The sequence below is a fragment of the Sinohyriopsis cumingii genome, chromosome 1 (assembly GCF_028554795.1).
Source record: "Sinohyriopsis cumingii isolate HCF-2022 chromosome 1, ASM2855479v2, whole genome shotgun sequence".
Classification (NCBI taxonomy): domain Eukaryota; kingdom Metazoa; phylum Mollusca; class Bivalvia; order Unionida; family Unionidae; genus Sinohyriopsis; species Sinohyriopsis cumingii.
The window spans coordinates 80,703,097-80,717,515 of record NC_142961.1 but is presented as its reverse complement, the minus strand read 5'-3'; the positions used below and the strand labels follow the sequence as shown (position 1 = coordinate 80,717,515).

The window sequence follows — 14,419 nt, the reverse complement described above, 5'->3', positions numbered from 1 at the left end:
TCTTTTTGTTTCTTTAAGAATTGGTGTCTTAGAGATGTTAGTAAAGGAAATTTCGTCTGATTTCTTTCAATGGTTTAATTTAAGATTTGTGAAATTATCAGTATACTTTGTTGGGACAATATGAATGTTTTATTTATAAGGTACCAATAGTACACTACTTTTAATCATCCATTGATTAGGATATGGAACCATGGTAGCTCAGTACGTAGAATGTCCAACTCATTATCCATGGGTTATTGGTTCAGGACCCACATATGCCATGGTCAGTTGTCTCTGTGGCACTTAGCTTCCATTTATTTGGCATCATATAGCCAATATTTTATTCAGGAGCAGTAGTGATAAGATTTTCAACATGGCTGCCAAGGTGCGCATATTAGATGTCAGATTTGCATCATTTTCATTTTGGACCAATTACATATCACAGAAAGTCTTCTTGTAAAAACCCCATGTGAATATGACTTTCTGTTCAGGAGAAGTTTTGATACCAAGATTTTCAAGACAGCTGCCAAGGTGACAATATTGAACAACAGACTTGACACCATTTTCATTTAGAACCATCTAGATGTAATATTTTGGTGAAAACACCATGTCTATATAACAATCCATTTTGGAGGAGCAGCAATAACAAGATTTTTAAAGTGGCCACCATGGTGACATTAATGGATGTTAGTCTGCACAATTGTCATATTTGACCAGCTAGACATTGTAAGAAGTCTTCTGGTGAAAACCCCATGTTTCGATATGACTTTGTTTTGGAAAAGTAGCACTAACAAGATATTCAAGATCACTGTCATGGTGGCCGTATTTGGAATAAAATTATCACCATTTTCACCGAGGACCAACTAGGTATCATAAGAAGTCTTGATGAAAACCTGATGTTGATCTAATCAGCCTATAGTAGTGACAAGATTTTCATGGTGATCAGATTGGCACAATTTTCATTTATCAGCAACTAGATATTGTTGAGATGCTTCAGATGATGACCATAATGATTATCAAGTTTCAAGATAAGCCATCAAAAACTGTAGGACAGATTGAACAAGTGCCAGATGGACAGAAAGATGGAATTGAATATTATGATAAACTCCAAGAAGAAAGTGTTACTGATGGACACGGTGAACAATGCAGCACAGTACGTCTCTGAATGGCAAAATATGGAATTCTGTGTAGCACTGTCTCACAAAGGGACCAAAATGCTGGAATTGTGTTGCCATAATTATGTTGAATTTAACCCCAAGACTACCAGAATACTGGGTCAGAGAAACCATAATTATATTAAATTCTGATAGCCCTGGGACTATCAGAATGGTGGAAGCGGGTAACCATAATTGTGGAGAATTCTGAGACCAGAGACTAGAATCCTGGATCACCATAATTATTTTGAATTCATTTGGACTAGGGACTACCAGAATATTGGGTCTGGGTTATCATAATTAAAGCCCTAGGACTACCAAAATGCTGGATCTGGGTTACAATAACTACATTAAATTCAGATAACCCAGAGACTACCAGAATGGTGGGTATGGTTTACCATAATTATGGGGGCCCCCGAGTGGTCTAAAGCGCTTATCATTACGGATCACTGCCATCTCACCTTGTCTGAGTGGGCTCAAGTCTCCAGCTTGGCCAGTGTGGGTGAGAAAGCTTGCCAGTAGCTTCTCGTGGGTCAGTGATTCTTTCCATATTTTTCCAGGTTCTTCCTCCACCATTGGTACTTGTTGCCATGTATAGGCTATCGTGTGCTGAAAAATGGCATTAAATCCTAAAACAAGGACCATAATTATGCTGAATTCATAAAGCCATGGACAACTGAATACTGGGTCTGGGTTACCATAATTATGTTGAATTCAGATAGCTCATGATGCAATTAAAGTACAAGTTACATTTGTCATGTATGCACATTTCCTAATTTAAATTAAATATAAATTGTTCTTTTAAAATGTAAAACTAATTATCTTTAACAAAGTCTATTCAATTCTGATTATTGAATGCTGCACCTTAACTGTCACCAAGAAACTTTGAGACGCAAATTATCTATCGCTATGGACTTTTACAATGGTGGCCATGTACTAATCTTGGGTCAAAATAAGAGTGCGTCGAATGGAATCGTCACAATATAGGGTAATATGAATCTATTTATCAATATGCATAGCCTTCATTGTGATATCACAGCACACAACATTCAGTCTGGATTCTACTGATCACACCGTTGGATTAATTTCTTCCAAAAATGTCTACCTACTTTAACACTGATTTTGCCATATGCATCTCTCAGGGCATCAACATAATGACCTTCCAAAGGAATATGGATATATATGAATCCGGATGAAGTGAATACTTACCTCTTAAAGGTATGAAGAATCAAATTCTAAAATGCCTACATGACCCATGTGACTTGTACTATACACTATACCATGATTTGTTCTACAAGTTTTCCAGAAATAAGTTGCAAAATATTTCAACAAAATAAATAATTATGAGTGACATTTTTTTTTTAAATGTCTTCTCTTTGCTACTAAATGTAAAATGGACTGGTTACAAGGTTACAGTCCTTGTTGTAAACTGGGTTCATGCCAGCTGTTTTTTAAATTTATTAATCCCTGATGTTATCTAAGCTGGAAGTAAAAAAAAAATATTGTAGTCTAGTCATTACCAATGTATTTTTATAAAAAATCTACAAATTAAAGTAAAATAATGGGTCATGTATAATATGTACTTGATGAAATTAATTTTTTTAAAATTACATCTATAAAATCTGAGCACATATTGTTTTCCCGTTAGGGGCCATCCATTTAGTACGTACACAAAAATCTTGCAAAGCTTGACCCTCCCCCTCCCCCTCCCTGTACACATGCATACATTTTTACACATACCCCTGCGTACGTAAGCTTGACGCACCCCCCTCCCAAATTCTATAAAAAGGTCTATATTTAATCCATGCAGAAACAATCAAAGATTAATAATATTAACATGTTTAATAAAACAGATAGTCCACCAACGTTTAATGTCTGGCTGCATCAAAGAAATGAGCTGCACAACTGTGGCTCATTTGAAGGCCAATGTAGACAAATTATTATTGAGGTTTCACCCCACCCATCCACCGTTTCCTATGTGTACATACATTATCAGTAGACCCCCCCCCCACATGCAAGCATATGCATTTGGGTTACCCCCTTCTAAATGGACAGCCCCTTACAGAGACATTTTCAAATTTTTTAGGAGTTTTGGCATTATATTTTAGATGGTGCAGTATCTGTTACATGCAACTTAAATTTGTCAGTTGTATTTAACACTGTTCAACTGTCAATAAATGTATGTTACTATGTGTATCTGCATGTGTTTGAAAGAAATAGTGCACATACATACAACTATGACAAGTCCAATACATTTTAGTCTAAAATCATCTGATACTTTATAACATTAAGAATGTAATTGATTTTATTCAAAGGTTTTATGCAGTTTAATTCATAATAACTGCGATCATTAAAAAAGCAAACCAACTGTTATGAAGGACACATAATTAAGACAAATGACATGTTCTTTCATTGAACAATCTGTTGACTGAATGAAACATAATTCAATATTAAAATAATGCAAAATTACAGTTTCTTTACTTTCATGTATAAATTAATTTATTTCTTATGTTATTTCTTCTTATTTTGTTTATCACAGACATCAACAGCATTTTGATCATGGAAAATTGATCATTTTCTCCTGATTCATTGTAAAGAATGAGCGAAGACAAACCCATTTACCACTTTTAAAAATACAGCATTTCTTGTATATAATTGTAAGAGTGCAAATATTTAGTGGCTACAATACACAAAATGTAATAAATATTGTGAACATTCCTATTTTGGGGCCCCGAGTGGCCGAGTGGTCTAAAGCGCTCTTCGTTACGGATCACTGCCATCTCACCTATGTCTGCGGCGGTTCGAGTCTAAGATTCAGCCAATGTGGGCATGTGAGAAAGCCTGCCAGTAGCTTCTCGTGGGTCGGTGGTTCTTTCCGGGGTTTTCCGGGTTCTTCCTCCACCATTAATACTGGCCGCCATGTATAGCCTATCGTGCTGAAAAATGGCGTTAAACCCCAAAACAACAACAACAACAACATTCCTATTTTCATCACAGTGGAATGTGCTGGTGTGACATTATGGGAAAGGAAATGGCATTAATTCAGTTCTTCTTGAAATACCTAGATAAAGCCAAAATAGTACGGTCTTATGCAGTACCTAGATAAAGCCAAAATGGTACAGTCTTATGCAGTACCTAGATAAAGCCAAAATGGTACAGTCTTATGCAGTACCTAGATAAAGCCAAAATGGTACAGTCTTATGCAGTACCTAGATAAAGCCAAAATGGTACAGTCTTATGCAGTACCTAGATAAAGCCAAAATGGTAGTCTTATGCAGTACCTAGATAAAGCCAAAACAGTACAGTCTTGTGCAGTACCTAGATAAAGCCAAAATTGTACAGTCTTATGCAGTACCTAGATAAAGCCAAAATGGTACAGTCTTATGCAGTACCTAGATAAAGCCAAAATGGTAGTCTTATGCAGTACCTAGATAAAGCCAAAATAGTACAGTCTTGTGCAGTACCTAGATAAAGCCAAAATGGTACAGTCTTATGCAGTACCTAGAGAAAGCCAAAATGGTACAGTCTTATGCAGTACCTAGATAAAGCCAAAATAGTACAGTCTTATGCAGTACCTAGATAAAGCCAAAATGGTACAGTCTTATGCAGTACCTAGATAAAGCCAAAATGGTACATGTACAATTCTGTGCAATACCTAGATTAAGACAAAATGGTACAGCCCTGTGATGGATAAATCAATTTCAGCTTCTATCATTATTATCTTCATAGAAAAACTGGAAGCCATGGTAGATCAGCTGGTATTGTGATGGAAGAGTCATCCACGGGTTGTGGGTTATATATCCACCAGCATAGGTTGGCTGCCTCGATGTGTTCTTGAAAAGGCATTTAGCTCCCATTTCCACATTTTATAAAGTCAATAATGCGCTGAAATTGCCGTTTAAACCAACACAGACAAACAAATCTCAGCAAAAACTTTAAAAATTGATATAATAGCTTTGAATCAAATGAGTATTACTACAGTAATGAAAAGTTTGAAGGCTGAATATTCCCATTAAAAATGCTGAATCAATTTATTACTTCATTGCTGAATAACAGCTTCCACAGCTATCATCAGGCAAAGTGATCCCAATATGCCTTCAGTATGTACAAGAGACAAATTGTTTTAATATCAATTAACTATATATAAAAAATTCATTTCATTCCAATATCACTGCCAATTATCTAAAAAATGGCATAATAAACTATCAGTTTCTCAATAAAAAAATAACACTGATTTACTGTCAGGTTGAGGTTGGTTTGAGGATATCATCAATATCTTTTTCAGGACTGTCGATAAGAATCTCGTATGATGCCTTGTGTCTATACAGGATGTAGTGCTGAATAATAAACAACATGTCAAACAGTATTGAGAAAAATCCCAAGCCAAACTTTGTTGGATTGCCAAATATTGAACTCCAGTCATCTGAAAAGATAAAGCAGATTTATCAGAAGACAGCACAGCTTAACAAGGCCAACAAGCACTGTACCTGACATATTGTTAAAATTTCTGAGGATATCCTAGCTTGCAGGGCATCATATGTTACTAAGTACTATGCACATGACTTACAAAATGATACAGTGCTCAACATGAATGCCATGGATCCATGAAACAGGAATAATTAATTTAGATTCACATGAAGGTAAGGAAATCATTGGGTTTCATATTACATTGATCCATGAAACATGTATTTTGATTCTTACTGTGTAGTGCCCACATGTGAATTTATCAAGTAAATCAATGCCAGTAAAAGTGGTCACTGTGGACATCAACATTGCCAATACAAACAATAACAGATCCTCCTAAAGTGGGCAGGAAGCTAGAGTGGGACTTGCTGCTGTGACATAGTCAACCAATCCAGTGGCTACGTTATACAAAAATACTGCAGTGGTTTTTGGAACTTATTCTAATTAGAATAATGACTATGGATATTTTTAGATGAAGAAAAAAATTGAACTGGATATATTAAGCTGTATTTATGTTGCAATACATCAAAAATTTGCCACATTAATAGACTTCAACAGAGTACACTGAGATGAACTTGTTGTTTTTCAAAATCAATATGGCCAGATAAAAATAACAACATTAAAGTGACTGATATTATTAACAGGATGCCCAGGTTAATTGCTGGCAGTTTCACAGAGCTCAGCAAGGCAGATAAGATCAGGGATTCTGGGATATTGCATGCATTTATCAGCTGTGAAATATTAGGCAGCATTTCTCTCACCGGAGATGCAATGCGGGGAGAACACAGCAAGAACAACAGCAAGTTTATGTATGTGACCCAGGCAGTGAGAGCTGTTCCAGTAAAACATATACCCCCCGGGGGGAAGGCACTTTCAAATTCAACCAACCCACAACAGAAGCAGTTTAAAAAAATTATGATCCACCGTCAGATGTGTTTTAATCGAGAAACACTGCCCCCTACAGAAGTATATTTTTTTAACATAATTTCTGGCTATGGGTTAGTGGGCGGTAGAAGCGATTTTAATATTGGGTTGGGGACAGAAGCGATTTAAATGACAGCTGGCTGGAGGTAATCTACTGATTTCATATACATCATATAATCTACTGCGTATTTTTATTTGTATTCATTCATTATAATCAGTCTTTTGTCCTTTTGTTTGTTTGTCTGTCAGCCAAGTATGTCTCTGATACTGTGAAATCACAGATTTTCATGGTGGCTTATTATTTGTAGATGTCATTGATCAGTCCCTTAATACCTACTAATTTAACATCCATGAATACAGATTTTATAATAGATATTTCTATTCTAATATAGAAATCATGAATTTGTATCCTTACTAAACACTGTGTTTCCTAAAGTGATCAATGTCTTGCTATTTTTCTTTGTTCTCGGGCATGCTGCTTTTGATTAGAATAGTTAAATCATGTATTGCTTTAAACGTGTGGTCAGATTCTATGATTCATTGTTATTATTTTTTCCAATAAATGTTTTGGTAAACTTATATGATTTGTCAGAAAAAAACCAATGATGCCTGTGGAAGTGATGTTGCATCATTTGTCTACTTTTACACTATATCATTTCTTGTAAGAACATCTTTTAAAGTTACTAATGTCTTATTTTTACGCCTTGTTGCAAGACTAATATAAAGTTATAAAAAAAATATAGCAAGTCAAACATTTTTATATCATAGATTTAAAAAAATGGATGAAAGTCAAGGAATCATTTTCCCCAGAGCACTCATAAAATCAATGTCATTGCAGTTAACTGTATTGTCAACAGCATCATAATCATCACTGATGGCCTAGCAGTAACATTCTGCACTTTCAATCCAGTTGTCACAGGTTCTATCTCCCACTTCTAGTCTTTCATATGAGACTTATACCTATGGCCTGAGGAGCTTTCATGGCAGAGTGGTATAAGATGCTTGTCTTGTGATACAGATCTGAGGGGCTTCCATGGCAGTGGTACAAGATGCTTGTCATGTGATTACTTGCCTCCAATGTGCTAATGAGAATGTTGCCAGTTACTTGTGGAAGGTCAGTGGTTCTACATAAGTGGTGTTTGGTGTCTCAAAAGGACTTGGATTTTCTTCATCAGTAAAACTGGCTGCCATATATAGATTCTTAGATTCTCTTCATCTGAAAATGGTGTAAAGACCATAATGATCTAATGAAACCCCAAGATCTCATGTCTAAATGACTTCAGCTGTTGGAGATAAACGTCAAATCAACAGAGGCTCCATGTGCCCAAGTGTACTAAGGTGCTTGCTTTTACATCACTTAAACATCTCACAGAGTGAGTTTGTGTCACAGATCAACCAATTTAGGTTGATGGTCTTTCAGGGTTCTTCCTCCACCTAATATATTGTAAAAAAATAAAACAAAATCAAACCACACTGAATCAACCAAATAATCAAATGTGGCAACAGCAGCAAAGGTACTAGTCAATCATTTTTGCCACAGCTGTATGAGTTTATAACTTTTGACTCGGGTAATTTTTGTAGACCTTAGAATATCGTCAATTATGCCTTTCTGACAGTTACCTAAAAGTCATCATCAGTTGGTGCAAATGGATTTTTCATGGTGAGCATATGAGATGGAAATGTCTTGAGTAATCCTGCATCACACACTGCCAAAAAGTTTACATTTTAGCTCACTTAAATTTTCTCTTAACAATGTTCATTGTTCCAACTAGAACTGTTATAACTTATTCAAGCTATATTCACCAATATCTGATGATATGCATCTGTAATAAATATTTGTAACAAAGTATGAGAATGCATCAATGTTTTTCAATGATGCATTTGAATTGAGCAACAACCACAATCAACAAACCAAGAAATAAAATTATTCACATCTCTCAGGCAGAAGTAGGGTACAATCATAATCTGCCAAAAGATTTTTAATTTTTTAAATTTGCCAAATATTTTTTCCAACCATACTGATTCAGTGGACATACCACCAGAATGGACAGAAACAGACCAGAAGGTTAAAATCAATTTGATACAGCTTTTAAGTAGCTAAATTTATGTTGGTTTAGTTAACTGTACACCCTTTATTGTCTTCCTTTTGATGAAATTTCTTACTGAAGCTAAGAAAATAATGTTGCACACATAAAAAAGAGGCACACTTATACTCATTTTTGTTTTTATTATTCTTCTCCATTCCAGCCTGTTCTTATGATCTTCTCCCCCCACATACTGTTTGTCTTGTTTATGATATGTATCTAAATTTCTCACTTACTTTTCCTACTACTATACAAATGTTCTGTAAATATGCACATCAGTGTGAAACACAATGGGGAGACTAAATCCAAGATTGAAAACCTCTACATTTCTGGATGTATTCTGCTTGGATTCCATATTTCTGCACAAAACTCAAGAGTTCAGGACTGCACTAATTCAGTTCCCACTGTAAGTTTGTGCAAACACCACAATATTAAAATTCAGTAACTTAAAATTTTGAGTGCTCATGATCAAATTTATATCAGTATAGACACATCTATGGCGACAGCTTTTGTTTGTCCCAAAAAGAAAAATTTTGAACCAGAGGTCTCATTAGGATTTTAAAACTAAGAGTCCATGGCTCCCATTTTGGTAAAAATATGAGTCCCATCAGGAAAAGTTGCAGTCCCGTCTCAGAAAACTATGCCAATTATAAGAACTATTGGTTGCCATAGAGTTTAATTTCTACATTCTTTATAACACTGACATAGCTTTTGCTTGTCCATCAGAGTGAGTCTGAATTTTTTTCGATCCAAGGAAGGTCTTATTCAAAGCACTAAGCTAGGCATCACACACTTTCTTACACTTGGCTAATGTCCCTTTCAAACGATCAGTTCTAGCAACTTTAGCCCTCTCCTGAATCTCACAATCTTCGTCAGTTTGCCGTTGAACCCCAAAATACTCATTCAAGTCTATATCTCAACATGTCATGATTCCGAGGTCATGTGCACTGTTTATTCCATTACACTCGGAAATGAACACAAGAATGAAAGCTCAAGTTGTTTATTTGATGTACTGTTATAAATGACTACATGTACATCTCTGGGTATTTCTGCCTCCGAATTCAAGCACTGTAAATATCAGTAGATTTTCCCACCCAGCTGCCAGTCAAAGCCTTTGATCTCGTCACTTAGCTACTGCAGCATGTTCTTTTGATGTACTCTTATAATGGCGACGAGGGGGGGGCTTTCAACCACTAAATTCTGTCATTGTAAATATCATCACAGCTAACTTCAATACATTTTCCCACTATGCAGGTGACTGAAGCAGGACTGGCAAGTCTTTGAATTTTACCGCCCACCTAAATAAAAAAAATTGGCGTCCAAATATGCGTGATTATAAGCATTTCTGAGACCTCTGTCAGTTTTCACTAACATGAACCCTGCCAAAGATTCACTTCCTTGAATCAGTGTTTTGCTGCCAATTATGCCAGATTTTTCTCTTCCATAATGCTGTATTAGGGTTTAAAGTCCAACATTCCCATAGTCTGCTTGTTTAGACATGGGTATATTTAATAAATATAACCAGCATATTTTCCATCCAACACGTACATCGGACTCGCACTCAACATCAATTTTGGGCTCAAAATCACACACTGGTATTTCCAGTGACATTTTTCCAATGTCCAACAGACCGATATACATGAAATTCATTGTCATGATAGCTATCACCAGCCAGTATTGGGGGCACCAAGTGGTCTAAAGTGCTCACCGTTCCGGATCACTGCCATCTCACCTCTGTCTGCATGTGTTTGAGTCCAAGGCTCGGCTAGTGTGGGTACGTGGGAAAGCCTGCCAGTAGCTTCTCGTGGGTCGGTGGTTTTTCCCTGGGTTTTCCAGGGTTCTTCCTCCACCAGTTATACTGGCCGCCATGTATAGCCTATCTTGTGCTGAAAAATGGCGTTAAACCCTAGAACAACAACAACAACAACAACCAGCCAGTATTTGCCGACTGAAAACGTCCTCTGAAGACAAACCGTGTTGTGATTCAACCATTTTGGTTTCCTGTGTGGCCCTTATTGGAAACACACATTTGTAAAACTTCCATGATTAAAGTAAGGCTAAAACTCCATAAAATGCCTGTTCCAGGGCCAATGAACGAATCAAATTTAGTTTAACAGCTATTCATGTCGAACCGAAGTATCCAGATATCTGGATGTCGCATAAAGTGTTGTGAGACAGCTGCGGCAGCGCGAATTACATCGCGAAATGCACTTTTAAAGTTAAAGTTAAAAGTTTAATAAAAATTGTATACTGTGCAAAGTACATTTTTTATATCCGCGGCGTTGATGTAATTTGCTGAACGCGTATCACTGTTTTAAAATTCGTATAAATTATGTGCACTTGCGTGTACTGGTATCATTTTCTGACCCAATGTTTTATTCATGTTAGACCGCTAGGAGGGGGGTAGATGCAATTTTAAATATATATTCGTTTTTTCTTTTCATCTTTCTGACAACCCCACCAGTGATTTCTCATTTTGTTAGCACAACCCACAACAGAAGTGATTTTTCTAACCAACCTTCCACTGTCAGAATCAAAATAGTTCGAAACACAACCTCCTACAGAAGTTTTTCTGAAGTGCTGTCCCCAGGGGGGATATATGTTTTACTGGAACAGCCCTGAGCAGGATGCGGTGGAAAAAAATTCATCAATGCCATGAATGACCAAATTATGATGCTCAATGACAATTACACTGATTACAGTGATTACACTGATAACACTGATTACACTGATTACACTGATAACATTTGATCAATAAGTACAAAATGTACAAGGAGACTCTAAAACTCTTAATGTTTTTGGAAAGCCCAATATTATTACAGTGATACATCCATGCTGGAAACAGCATACAATAATGTACATGCTTCTACTGGGAACACTATGAACTGAACTAGATGTAGCTAAGGTTGGAATAAACTTGCTCACAAGCAGGACTGGTGGACAAAAAGGACAGTTGTTGATAAGTGACCAGCTTTCTGAGCTATGTAGAAACAATATGGTATCTCATAACATTATTAAATTAATGAAGTATTGGGGAAAACCAGCCAGCATTACATTTGATAATTTGAGATCTAAATTTGACTCTGCCATTGCAAAAATAAACACACTAATACACTTGGAGTCAACTGTAAACCAATCAGCAACCAAATGAATGATATTAACATGGTACTAACCATGCTGAAAACAGCCATGTCAAACCAAGTAACATAAAGTGATTTTCAAGGTGCTAAGGGGCATATAAACAAATTCAAAAATACACTTTGTGTTGTTTAGGATGAAAAATAAATTAGTAAACAGCTTGTCGGACTAGACTACATTGTGATCTTAATTTGGCAGTAATACTATTAGCAATATAAGTGGCAGTATAGTACCAGTTACTGACAATAAGCTGTGAAATGACTTTGATCAGCAAGTACTTCATGTGCTTGCAGACCTGCCAACCACAACAAGATCGTCTCAGTAAGGCAGATGATTTTTTTCGATAAGTTTGGCAAGTTTTCAGTAAGGTGCAACAAAATATCATGTACTTCTATTTACAAGTTGGAAAACGTGTATTTAAAAAGTTCCACATTCCAAACTGATACATCGACAGTAAACATCATGTTCATCTGAAAGCTTGTAAAGTACACATACACCTTATTTACCGCTAGCACATTTTCACAAAGTTCAGTTGCAGCTCAACGGCTTGTGACTATCTCTTAAAGTAATTCTTGGAATTTATTTTCTTGATTTCACATGATGACAGCAATCATATCTCCTGCTATGTAACATAGTCAAATCAACATGCAATGTCCAACAGATGTAATTGTGTCCTTTCCTGCTTTATTTAGAACAATTGGAATATTTCTTTTTAATCTTCTGTACTGATTATTAAAACTTTTTTAACTCATTCAGCCCCAATCCCGCCTGTAGGCGTGATGAGGCTGTACCCTATTTCCGAGCTCTGCAGCATCAAGGTCATTTAGGATACACCAACATGGGTGGTATTACAAAAAAGCAGACAGATATAGCTCTACAATGATACCAAATAATCTGGAAGTTCTAGTTGCATTACAAAATACAGAGGGAATAACCTCATTTTTTTACCCATTTTTTTTCCACCCAAAATTCGCTCATGGTCGAAATGCAATTTTGTGTCCGGATTTTAGACTTTTTGGCCTCAGATCTAAGGCAGACTGGTCTGAACTGCACACAGACAGGCGAACCTTTGCAAAAACTAGGATAAGGTGGGCTTTTGAAGTAAAGAGTGGTCTCCATATGAAAATGATGGGTCTATTAGGCAAAAAATAAATTAAAAAAATAAATTAAAAAAACTCCAACTTTTACCCTTCTGCTCATGCGCAAGCAAAATAACCAATGGAAAATGATGTTTCTAATACAACCAGGCATTAGTCTCATGGAAAATCTGTTGAAATCAGATGTATTACGATGTACTCAGAAAGAGCCCCCAAAATGTCTTTCCTACTAGCATTTCAGGCGAAAATGACCAAAAACCTCAGGGCCGAATGAGTTAATGGGAGAATTTTGGTGACATCACCAAATCTGAATGATACTTATTTCATCATTTGTGCCTCAGTATTGCACATAAATTAAAAAAATAGCCATTCTTTGACAATTTCTAAGAAATTTCCATAAACTTGATTAACTCATTCGGCCCCAATCCCACCTGTAGGTGTGATGATGATGTATCATATTTCGGAGCTCTGCAGCATCAAGGTCATTTAAGATACACCAACATAGGTGGTATTACAAAAAAGCAGGCAGATATAGCTCTACAATATTACCAAATAATCTGAAGTTCAAGTTGCATTACAAAATACAGAGGGAATAACCTCATTTTTTGGACCAGGTTTTTTTTTCTCACCCAAATTTCGCTCGTGGTCAAAATGCGATTTTGTGTCCCGATTTTAGACTTTTTGGCCTTAGATCTAAGGCAGACTGGTCTGAACTGCACACAGACAGGTGAACCTTTGCAAAAAGTAGGATAAGGTGGGCATTTGAAATAAAGAGCAGTCTTCATATCAAAATGATGGGCCCATTGAGCAAAATGAAAAAAAAATAAAAAATAAAAAATAACTTTTACCCTTCTGCTCATGCGTAAGCAAAATAACAAATGGAAAATGATGTTTCTAATACAACTAGGCATTAGTCTCATGGAAAATCTGTTGAAAGCAGATGTATTACGATGTATTCAGAAATAGCCCCCAAAATGTCTTTCCGACTCGCATTTTAGGCGAAAACGACAATAACCTCTGAGGCCGAATGAGTTAAGAGACATATTTTTTTTACCTTTCATTTTTAACATGTATCGGTAACTGGACGCCATTAAAAAAATTTATAATCAACAATTTGATCCTGCAGATGCTTCTCAGCAAAATATGTGCAGTTTAAAGCATCTGAGGTACTACTATATAGTCAGTCTGGTTCTCTAATTCCACTAAAGCTAATATGAAACCCGAATCCAAACCAAACACTGATGAGTCAATTATCCGGATTTTAACACAACAATCACATTTCCACAGTTTTGCCATTTATTCTGTAAGTCAGTATTATAAGGGTCATTTTCGTAAGACTTATGGCAAAATCGTAATTGCTGGCAGGTCTTTGAATGCATCTGGAAGTGGTTTATGGACCCACACAGATGATACTATTTCATATCTTTCTCAAACTGGTATTTATTGTTTTCACTATACAGTAACAGAATTTATCATTGAAATACGTGAGCAGTATCCAAAAGCCTTCCACAATATTAATCATGTTAATGGGTTAGTAAAAGAATTTGAGAAAGTCATGGGGTGAATAGTAATGGTTGTA

At 36.1% G+C, this 14,419-nt stretch overlaps 1 protein-coding gene across 4 annotated transcripts in view; it reads right to left on the bottom strand.

The window, feature by feature from the left end:
* Positions 1 to 2,474: 2,474 nt before the first annotated feature.
* The window catches only part of LOC149807215 (cystinosin-like), a 49,225-nt gene continuing 37,280 nt past the window's right edge, over positions 2,475 to 14,419 (bottom strand). For all 4 annotated transcript variants that reach the window (XM_089963709.1, XM_089963710.1, XM_089963711.1 and 1 more), the window contains one exon: positions 2,475 to 5,556. In XM_089963709.1, coding sequence (XP_089819835.1) covers positions 5,375 to 5,556 — 182 coding nt within the window. In that variant the 3' untranslated portion in view covers positions 2,475 to 5,374. The remainder of the gene's footprint in view (positions 5,557 to 14,419) is intronic.